The 11,572-nt window shown below is 39.2% G+C and overlaps 1 protein-coding gene across 1 annotated transcript; it reads left to right on the plus strand.

The window, feature by feature from the left end:
- The first annotated feature begins 7,828 nt into the window (after nucleotides 1-7,828).
- On the plus strand, nucleotides 7,829-11,022 carry IL17A (interleukin 17A). The gene is made up of 3 exons (XM_060614515.2): nucleotides 7,829-7,855; nucleotides 8,966-9,168; nucleotides 10,635-11,022. Exons 1-3 carry the CDS (start codon nucleotides 7,829-7,831, stop codon nucleotides 10,870-10,872), a joined length of 468 nt encoding a protein of 155 aa, XP_060470498.1. The 3' UTR covers nucleotides 10,873-11,022.
- Nucleotides 11,023-11,572: the final 550 nt, after the last annotated feature.

The following is an 11,572-nucleotide window of genomic DNA, read 5'->3' on the forward strand; positions in this document are numbered from 1 at the left end:
CTTAAAAACCTACTTCATTATTAGCCAACAGTTTGGTAAATACAAAATGTGAATAAGGGCCTGTATTACCTTGCATGTCAGCCCCTTGAAAGCAGGTCCTTGTCTGTTTGTACGCTGCTGTGTCTCCAGAGCTTAGCACAGTGCCTGGCACATAATAGGTGCTCAAGAAACTTTGTTGAATGAATGGCTATTTCATCCCGGCCATATGGAACCCTGAAGAAATTCCCCGACTTCCTCACAGAGTGGACATTCAAATGATCAGACAACTAGTATCCCTCAGAACCAGTGCCTCTCTTCTCTCAAAATTTTGACAAATTCTGACAGATTCTCATGCCCTGACATTCTGATAAGGTTAATATTTTACCAACATCCAGTGAGCACTTAATACACACATATATTATCCCGCAAATGTTATCTAATTCACTCCTCACAACTCCTTATGAGTCATGGTTTATTGTTATCCCCATTTTTTAGGTATGGAAACTGAGTCTCAGGTGATATAATTTGGCCAAGGGCACACAGCTACTAATGTGGAGCTGAGATCTGATTATAGAAATGTCTAATGTCAAAAACTTGTCCTTTATAAACCCCAAACAAAAATTTTCCTTCAAAATGTAATGATAGGACAACCTCCATCTCCTCTAAGAAATTAGCAAGCTAGCTTCTTCCTTGCTCATAATGAGAACTACCTAACTGAGCACATCTACTTTTTTTATTTGGCTGCCAGAAAGCTCAGAGGCAAATGAAAACCTCAACTAGAGTAACCATGTTGGTCTTTATTGGACTTATGGACTATGAATTTGGGTTTTCTTTTCCTGGAACTTGGCTTTTGACTCTGTTCCATGGGCCTGACTCATATTTTTATGTACTTTATTACCTGAATTTTTGTTATAAATCATCTCAAATTCTTCAGAGGATTTTGGAATAAGGGATGCAGCACCATTATGTATTGATTTTACCATATTTCCAATTCATGGAGCAGCCACCTCACCATACCATCCTCTGTATTCCCTAAAGAAGAAAAACCAGTTAGCAATTCATACACTGTATCTTTCCTTTTCAATACATTCTGTGGTTGTCTCTAAATCACGTTAACTTCAAAATTTCTGAAAAGAAAATAAAGGTGATATCTTGGTAGCCCACCTTCAGTGTGTGTGGTTTTGGTTTGCTTGTTTAGTTTTAGACCTTACTTTTCAGTGACATCCGTTCAGACTTGAAACTTCAGTCATTTACTGACCTTAATTCTCAGGGTATAAAATGAAGTCAGCATTACCAAAGGGAAGGCTACACATAAAACAAATTTGCATGTGCCTGCTAATGTACAGTTATAGAATTCTAAATTTATTTGTTTGAAAAGAAATGGAAAGTTTTCTGACCCACTTTAAATCAGTGTTTCAGTAAAAGGCTAGTGAGAAACCCATCTAAGGAAGAGGCTTGGTTTCCATGAGGTTAGTAGTTATTACTCAAAGGAGAAATTGACACACTTATATGATGTGTGTGATTGTGGATTTTAGTGTAGGGATTGGGGAAACACTGATAGACTGTGGTTGTTTGAAGATGATGTGAGGTGAGGTGTCTTCCTTCTTACATGGCTTGGTCTCTTACAGAGCTTCCAGGCATTATCTCAGTGCTTTGGGGATGGAAAAGATGTGTAAGAGCAAGTCTCATTTATGAGATAAATGATAAAGTCATTATGCAGTATTTGGAAGTTACAGGAACAGAATCAAATATTTCACATGGATAATGTAATTGCTGTTCAATGTTCTTTTGACCATATAGATTAGGTTTATTTTTTAAAGATGTTCAGTTTTGTGATCTGATTTCCTCAGATAAAAATAGTCTGGTCTGGACTACATGGGGCAACATCAAAAACCAAGAAAATAAGAAAATAAGTTACTCAAAGGAGCTGTTCACTTGTATCTTCATTAGGAAAGAACAACTCATCAAGAATTGGAATGACCAATCGTAAAAAAAAATAGAATCCAAATGTTGAAGAGGATTCTGCCTCTCATCTCTCAGCACTCACCAACCCATTAACAATGGCCCTGACCTCATTGTCAATCATTCTTACAATCCACCCTGCCATCTAAGGAGAGGAAACTTCCCCACCAGGGATGCCAGAGGAAGCCTGTACCTACCCCTACAGTATTCCCACCCAAAAATTCATCATTCAGGATGGCCCTCAGAAACACAGCCATTGTGCATACCTAACTGTGTTATGCTGGAGAGAAACAACAATACTATCAAGCTGATATTAAGATTAATATTTCCTATTTAATAAGTCATGTTAATTTCATATGTAGTGAGTCCTGGTGCTCACAAGACAACAGTTTTAACCTCAAAGCTGAGCCTCTGATACATAGCACCATTAATATTTGAAGTTGGGGATAGATGATCTAGACCTTGATAAGCTAAATCTAAACGTGGATCTTAGTTAAATCCTGACTTTGGCAATTCTCCAAGACCCTCCAGATGACTCCCTATTGCAAACATTCTCTTCCCTTAATATCATATCTTCATTTTAAGTGTCTGATTTTGCTTGCTGTATGCTAGACCATTTTTACAATATCAGCCTCCAGATTTAAAACTCAACGGGATTCTCTGAAGCTACTGTTTCCCTCTCTCAGATCAAAATCAAGAGAAAAGGAGTCTTTCTATTGATGTGCAGGGCATTAAATAAAATGGCATGCACTTCTTTGAATAGCCATTGCCTTTAAATTATAATACACACTTATCACTAATGATGGCACAGTTCCCCCTCTTATACTGAGACAGACTATTGTTATTTTTTATTTTAAATGTCTATAGAGGGGTGCCTGGGTGGCTCAATCAATTAAGCATCTGACTCTTGGTTTCAGCTCAGGTTGTGATCTCACGGTTCATGAGTTCAAGCCCCACATAGACCTCTGCTTGGGATTCTCTCTCTTTGTCCCTCTCTCTTTTCCTCTCTCTCTGCCACTCCCCTGCCCATGCTCTCTCTTTCTCTCTATAACTAAATAAACTATTTAAAAAAGTTTTAAGATAAATACATAAATACATACATACATAGGCTGTAGAATAGAAATTAAAAAGACTATATCATGGGGCGCCTAGGTGGTTCAGGCAGTTAAGCTTCCAACTTCAGCTCAGGTATGATCTCATGGTTTGTGGGCTCGAGCCCTGCATCAGGCTCTCTGGTGACAGCTCTCTCTCTGCTGATCCCCCAACTCGCACTCTTTCTCTCTCCCAAAAATAAATAAACATTAACAATTTTTTAAAGAATAAAGACTGTATTGTGACAGATGGTAGCTACACTTGTGCTGAGCATAGCATAAGGTATAAATTTATATAAACTTGTAGAATCACTATGTTGTACACCTGAAACTAATATAACATTGTGTGTCAATTATACTCAAAAAAATAAAAATAAAAAAGCCCAATGGTATTTCAATGGTAACTTCACCACCTAAGAAAGAATTTTTTCAAAATTAGCTCATTTATTTTATTTTTTAATGACAGATTCAATTTTCCACTACATCTAGACAGAAGACTCCACAATACTCTCTCCTGAATGCAAAAGGAAGAAAATTTTTTTTATACCTCTTGCATTATTCTCTATTATAAGTAGAAAGAAATACTGTTTTGTGTCCTAATAATGTCAAGGAGCATTGAAAATCTTTTTCCTCAGTCAAGAAGCCCACAAACCTTTCCTCAATATCATCTCCTCAAGTGCACATTTGGCTCCCAGGAATATTGTTCAGTCTCCAGCAGCTGATCTTCTCCTCACCCAGGTCCCAACTCCCAATTTGTAGTTCCCCATGTGTTGTGGACATCTGGTTTCCAAGTCTTCAAAGAAGCAAGACTGAGAAACTTGAAGAAAATCATGAAACAAAATAATCACCCCTAATTTACTGCTCTTATTTGTTCTCCTACTATTTTCCTTGTATTTCCTTGGATTTTCCTTGAAAATTCATAAATAATCAAAGATTACCTGACATAAAAACTCATTTTATCAAGAGGGAAACTAAGCCTCAAAGACATGAGATACCCAAAGGCATGGGTAGTTAATGGGAGAGCCATTGAATACACAAGTGTCTTCTTGTCCAGTGTCCTAGGCATCCTAATTCTCTGTGTAGCATTCCCCCAATCTCAACAGCAACCCAAACCTGAGCCAGCTGCCTCTGTAGACAAATACAGAGGAAGGGCCCTCCCCATTCTTCACACCATCTTTGTGCTTCTGATCATTCCTCCAGGAAGCACAGGCTTTCAGCTCAAGTGTGCATCTGGGAAACCAGTGCTACTCAAGACTGGGCATACCCAGCTCTAACCACCACTTCAAAATAATCATTTTTACACCTTTGTGAAAACCTACCTTGTTTTCCCTTTTTTTTTTTTTTTTTTTTTTTAGAGAGAGAGAGAGGGAGAGCACACATGAGAGCAGAGGAGAGTGTCAGAGGGAGAGAGAATCTTAAGCAGGCACCACATTCAAAGCAGAGCCCTATGCGGGGCTTGATCCCACAACCCTGGGATCATGACCTGAGCTGAAATCAAGAGTCAGACACTCAACCGACTGAGTCACCCAGGTGCTCCTGTTTCCCCATTCTTATTTTTTTTTTAATTTTTTTTTAACGTTTATTTATTTTTGAGACAGAGAGAGACAGAGCATGAACGGGGGAGCGTCAGAGAGAGGGAGACACAGAATCCGAAACAGGCTCCAGGCTCTGAGCCCTCAGCACAGAGCCCGACGCGGGGCTCGAACCCACAGACAGTGAGATGGTGACCTGAGCCGAAGTCGGACGCTTAGCCAACTGAGCCACCCAGGCGCCCCTCCCCATTCTTATTTTAAGAGCTGGCATTTCAAATGATGGCACACAGGCTGGATTTCATTGGTATGGGAGGCAGGAAGTAGGGAGAATAGCTAGAGTCAGCTTTCCCCCCTTGGCCAGCAACCAAAAGAATTGGCAGCAAGCATATTCTCCTCCACTTCATCCTTGCCAGAAAGCAAAAAGCAAGAAATTCTCCATTCTAGGGTGGCCCAAAATATGCCATAACCTTGTCACATTATAAACAGATCAGGATGGAGAGTTCAAGGCCTTAACTCAATATGATAATTAGAATGCAGCTGGGTCCCAAAAAGAATATTCAAGATTTTGAACTACCCAAATAACATTATTCATATTGTCAATCAGTCAAAATATTGAACACTTACCACTTACTAGACATCATATTAGGTGATACAAAGACAAATATCATGGCTACTTGTCTTCAGGTAGCTCACAGTCTAGCAGGAAAATCAGATATGTAAACAAATGACATGCAATGCACTAGGAACATGTATGAATGGCTGTGAACCAGAGAGAAGCCAGCAACATAAAAGCAATCTGTGAAGACTCATGTTGCATAAAGTTCAATATTAGGTACCATGGGAGTTACAAAGATGAATAATACACTGACTGACCTTGAAGGATTACAGCATCATCTAAAAATGGAAATAGATATATGTCTTAAATATACTTTCTCCAGCCAAATAAAACACAGTACAAAATGAAGCAAAAATGACTAGAGATGTATGTATAAGTTATATGTTATGGGAGTTGTTCATTCCAACTAAGGAAATCAAGAAAGACCTCCAGACCTACAAGACACATTTGAACAGGTTCTGGAAGGACTAGCAACATTTTGAGGTTGAGAAGAGCATTTTAGAGATAATACCTTAACAAAAAAGCATGTAGACATTAGAAGGAAGACAATCAGGACCCCATGAGCCCAGTTCATACAGCATGGTGGGAGGCAAAGCTACAAAGTTTGCACATCTCAAACACTAACTCAAATACTACTTAAAATGCTCAAGGTTTTGTATGTTGTTCTGTATGCAAGCTAATGGGACAAGAAAAGGCACAATCAGAACCATGTTTTGAGGATTACTGCAGGAATGTTGAAGATGGGTATAAAGCAGCAATTGGGAAGACCAAAGTTGACTATTAAAATAGTTCAAGTGGGTAAGAGTCTAAGTTAGGAGTGGAGCAGTTCTGAAAATAGGGAATAGATGTGAAAGACACAGCAGCTTCTGAGACTGCTACCTGATCACATATAGATGATGAACAGGAAAGCTCATAGTGACTCCATGCCTTCAAGAATAGATGATGATATCAACACCAGAACTAGGGAAATCAGAAGAAGCTGTATCTTTCTTTGTCTTCTATCTGTATCTGCTTCACTTATCAAGTTCATCTACTGTTGCCACTGAGATCAGCTGCTCGTGGCCTCCCTTACTGATCACTTAGGGTCTACCAAGAAAACAGAAGTGACTTCAGGCATTTGCAATAGAAGAAATTTAATACAAGGAACCGGTTACCATAATAATGGAGACTGATATCAGAGGCTACTACCATCCTAAGGCTAGAGGGATAAAAAGAACAAGCACTGCTCCAGAAGACATAGTAAGTACCCTTTGTTCTTCCCCCCTTTGCTTCTCCCCATTCCCACTCTTCTGTCCAATTTCCCCTTGGCTGAATCTAGTTGGAAATCAGCTGATAGAAGAGTAAGAAAACAGCTTTTGGAGTCAATCCTCTGAGACACAGAATAGAGCAGAGCAAGGAGGAATGGATCTCAGGGCAAACAGGCCCAAGGTCCAGCAGACTTCTTATATACCCCAATTGTTGAGTTAGAACTGCTAGTGAGCACTGCTACATTATCATGTATAATATGAGATACCAGCTGCAAGGACCTGGGAGCCATCATTCACTTCACTGGGTAGAGGGGGCAGAGAGAGGATGACATGTGGCCAGACACATCTGTACCCCCTGACCCCTCATCTTTATCATCCCCATGCTAGTCTTTATTGTTCCTAAGGGAGAGCTATTCTCGAGGACCTGAAATCGAAGTCATTTAATTTAGACTGAAGAGAAAAGGAAGGAGAGAACCATTTCCTTCTCTTTTTCATTTTTATCCTTCCTCTTTCTTCCTTTCCCTTCCTGTCATTCTCTACTCTCCATTGCCATCCTTATCTCTACTTCCATCACCTTTCTTCAGGCCCTATCTTCATTCTCAACTCCTTCCTTTGTATGGCTATACTCCTTCACCCTTCATATGTATCTCACTCCTCCTGAAGAATTGCACAAGTTAACAAGTTGCTTGGTAACATGCAGTGTTAGACATGCCTTTAATAGTAAAGCTCATGTCTCTTGAACCTAATTATTAGTTTCCTGATCAGAGTAAACATTCAACAAAGAAGGTGTTAATGTAATGAAATAATATATCCTCCTATCATTAAATTAGTTATTCATTTTTCAATTGTTTGTTTATATGGTGAGACCTTGAGTAGTTTCTACAATGGCCTCCACAATATCTGGGTAGTGAATCTGGTGAGGAAAGGAATTATCAAATGGGAAAGCAAGGTACATGATACCAGAAGTCTTGAACGTTGTGTCAAACATTTATTTTCCCATGAGCCATTAAAATAAAGCATAGCTCTTACGGCAGCTTCATATATGGCCATAAATAAATGATATCAGCTCATAAGTAAAGCATCTTTGTTCAGCTTCTGACAAGTAACAGTTCCTTGAAGACCAAAGAGAAGACATGAATCTTTCGAAACATGAATTTTTGCCTTTCCGTTTTTCTTCTGAGGTAGATATTACCCGTCATGAAGGGGAGGTTCTTCTCTGACCTCATTTGAGGATGGAACTTTTCACTAAAATGGTGTCACCCTTGAACCCATTTCAACACACCAACGTAGGTGACCACAGAGGAGCAAAGTCCTATAAAAAGGGAGAAGCTCGCGCTACATTTTATCCATCTCGCAGCAGGCACAATCTCATCCTTCTCCAGCTAGGTGGAAGAAACTACAATGGCTCCTGGGACAACTTCATCCATGGTGAGTCCTGCACTGACATACAATGCTCTTGCTTATTTGGACCAGATAATATTTCTGGAATGCAGCCATGAGATTCTGGATTCTAACCATGGAGATATACTGCATATATGGGATAGGAAATGAAAGCTTTGGTAGATACTCATCCACTTTATAGCATTTTCAAGGACTGATACACATCAGTTTGAAAGATGAGATTAAAACTGAAAGATAGCTAGATTGGGGCTAAACCACATGAGAAGTGTCACATGATGCTGTGTGGTGAGAAGGAATGTTTATTATAAATCTGCTTTTCTGAGTACAAGGGATTTGATAGAATTCTGCCACAGCATTTTTCTTATTCCAAAATAAAATGGAAGGCCATCCTTGAGGATTTAATTAGTTGCAGGACTGAATTTCCTTCCCATTATCCTGTTATTACACCATAGTCTCATACACCAAACCTATTTATTCTAATAGAGACACATGTTACTATGGTTCAGAGCAAATAGTCTTTATATTTTTGAAATATTTAACTTAAAGCATCTTTTGAAACCTAACTTGATTACAGAATCAATATATGTACATTTGGAAAAACTGGAAAATATACATAAGAAAATGTAAGGGGGAGAGGGGGCCAGTTTGGGGTTGAATGTCTCTGCCCAGCATTTCTCAGGTGAATACTGATACCACACACATTTTTCTACAGCCCTTTCTTTTAAGGGGAACATTTGACTTCACATAGGATTTCACAGAATGCTAGGACAGAAAACAATCATTCAGGAGACAATTTCCTCCCAGAAATTCAAGGCCATTATTACCCCAATGACCTGACAGAGATGCATGTACCAACAGCGTGATGACTTGCCATCTTTTACTAAAATTACTGCCAATCGGTAAAAACGTGTCTTTTCTGAGTCCAAGGAAGGCTGTTCAAGACTGGTTAACACTCCGTGGTCTTAACCTTAACCTTTGGTCATACCAGTTTTTCATCTAACTGATCTGAAAATTTATTATAGATTGTCCTAGAACATAGTATGCTCTCTATGATTAGGAACACAATAATCATCACAACTTGTTAACAAAAACCACGTGCTAATCCAATCTCCCACCTCTCTCTTCTTTCCCATTCAGTTCCCATCACTGCTGCTGCTGCTCTGTCTGATGGCTATAGTGAGGACAGGAATAGCATTCCCACAAAATCCAGGATGCCTAACTACCGAGGACAAGAATTTTCCTCAGCATGTGAAGGTCAACTTGAATATTCTTAACGGGAATAAAAGTTCCAGAAGGCCCTTGGATTACTACCGCCGATCCACTTCACCGTGGAGCCTGCAGTACGTAATGGCGCCAGATAAAAATCTCTGTATTGTTCTATCTTTTATGCATCAGACTGCCAGTTACATCACCCTGAGGATGATTTTACTTAGAATCATGAGTCAGATTTGGAAGGGCCATTGTGCAAAGCAATGATTCTCAAATGACATTCTATAGACTTCTTTGACAGAGCGCAGGACCACCTCTCCCAGAGAACACCTATCCATTAGATTTCATTGTCACTGACACCAAAAACCCACCCAAATTAATGGTGGTCCTTATTCTAATATTTAGGACACACTAAGTCTATTTATTTATTTAAAAAATTTTTTTAATGTTTATTTATTTTTGAGACAGGGGAGACAGAGTGCTAGTGGGGGAGGGGCAGAGAGAGAGGGAGGCACAGAATCTGAAACAGGCTCCAGGTTCTGAGCTGTCAGCACAGAGTCTGATGCAGGGCTTGAACTCAGGAACCGTGAGATCATGACCTGGGACCAAGTCCGACGCTTAACCAACTGAGACACCCAGGTGCCCCTATTGTTTATTTATTTAAAAAAATAGAAATGTATCATAGAAGATTAATGCTTAAATTCTTTTTACCAGAACTACCATTTAAATGATTGGTTGAAAATTGCTAGTAATTAACTTGGATTTTTGTACCTTTTTTTTTCCTTTTTTTTGGTCATATTAGCAATGGGTTAAGATAGTTTGAATCCTAGTGGGGAAAATAACATGGTGGGTATTTCCACCCCTTTTTGAGTTAGATAGTTTTGATTTACATCACCAATAGACCTATATTTGCTGATCATTACTATATCTAATATTTGACCCCATAAAGATTAGATACAAAATGTTTTTTAGTGATTCGATTTTATGCAAACAAGCCTCAGTTACATGGTGCCTATAGATTCACCTGACTGTGGGGTTTCTTCTCCTCCCATTACTAAGAATAGTTCAAAAGTCAAAGCAGGTCATTCACTCAGCTAGAGGAGAGAGGGGGAGAAGGGTTTAGAGGGGCTTCAGCTTTTGTTTCCAGCCCTTCAAGTCAGCTCTGGATTCTGTTCCATGACTGTGCTGTCAGATAAAATTTTGATGCCTTCCCTGTTTCAAAGATAGACTTCATGAAGTGAGATTAATGGCTATCTTATTTCTAAATGATTCCGTTGGTCTTTGTCTATCAGATTTACCTTAAGAAATCATCCTTTGTATCAAACTTAAATCCTTTCTGCAGTCTCAGCCTATCTTATTTGGTTCATTCTTCAAAGAAACTGGGAAACACTGATCATGCTATTCCTTAACATTTCACATGCTTAAAAATCTAAGTTTTCCCCAAACTGTTTTTTTCAGACTGGCAGCACTCAGGGAATTTGCAGTGCCTGTAATTTGTCACCTTGTGAATTTGCCTCCCTTTGTCTATCCCTAGTTGATTTCCTTCCTGCTGCTTTACCAGGTATTCACTTTCTTCCTTGCATTTGTCTCCCTGCAGCCGGAATGAGGACCCCGAGAGATACCCTTCTGTGATCTGGGAGGCCAAGTGCCTCCACTGGGGCTGTGTCAATACTGAAGGGAAGGTAGACCACCACATGAACTCCGTCCCCATCCAGCAGGAGATCTTGGTTCTGCGAAGGGAGTCTCGGCACTGTCCCCACTCCTTCCAGCTGGAGAAGATGCTGGTGACTGTGGGCTGCACCTGTGTCACCCCCATTGTTCGCCACGTGGTATAAGAGTTTCCTGTCTAGCCCCAGCTCCCAGATCAGTTAGGCTTTCTGGGGAGTAGACCCAGCCCCATTTCTGACCAAACTCATGAGGGAAATTTGCCGAAAGAGCAAAACTTAAACTAGTTCATCCATTGAAGTTTCAGAGGTAACACTTTTGTCCAGAGATAGAATCTGAACAATCATTCCCTCTCCCCAAAGATGGGAGTTTTGACTAACAATTTACTTTTTGTTTGCTTTTCTAAGGGCTTTAAGTTATTTGTGTATTTAATAGACCCTGAGATAACTTTGGGGTAGAAGATTCCATTTTAATGAATTACATGCCTTATTTTGTATTTTATTTAAGACAAGGTTTCAGACTTGGGAATTTATTATTTAAAAGGTAAAACTTTTATTTATATGAACTATTTATGGATCTATTTATGTTTCTTAAATCTTTAGAGAAAGGTGAAATAATGTGATTACCTGTTCTGTCTAGGGAAATCCTACAGAGAGTTAAATGGCATTTGAAAAATTTCTGATTTTGTATTACATATGGATACAGGAGTTTCTCCTCTTTGTGTCTTAGGAATGCATGAGATGGCTGGAAAAAAAAAAACAAACCTAGTTTCATATTTATTAACTTAATTTTGTAAATTATTGAGGTTTCACAAGAGAGATGGCAAAGTCTGACTCTGCTCTGCTAAACCCTTGTAATAAAAAATTTTTG

Source organism: Panthera onca, chromosome B2, assembly GCF_046562875.1.
Source record: "Panthera onca isolate mPanOnc1 chromosome B2, mPanOnc1 haplotype 2, whole genome shotgun sequence".
NCBI classification, from domain to species: Eukaryota; Metazoa; Chordata; class Mammalia; order Carnivora; family Felidae; genus Panthera; species Panthera onca.

Coding starts and splice junctions, on each gene's coding strand:
- IL17A (XM_060614515.2), top strand. CDS start 7,829: ATGGCTCCTGGGACAACTTCATCCATG. Junction 7,856..8,965: donor CTGGGACAACTTCATCCATG/GTGAGTCCTGCA, acceptor TTTCCCATTCAG/TTCCCATCACTGCTGCTGCT. Junction 9,169..10,634: donor ACTTCACCGTGGAGCCTGCA/GTACGTAATGGC, acceptor GTCTCCCTGCAG/CCGGAATGAGGACCCCGAGA.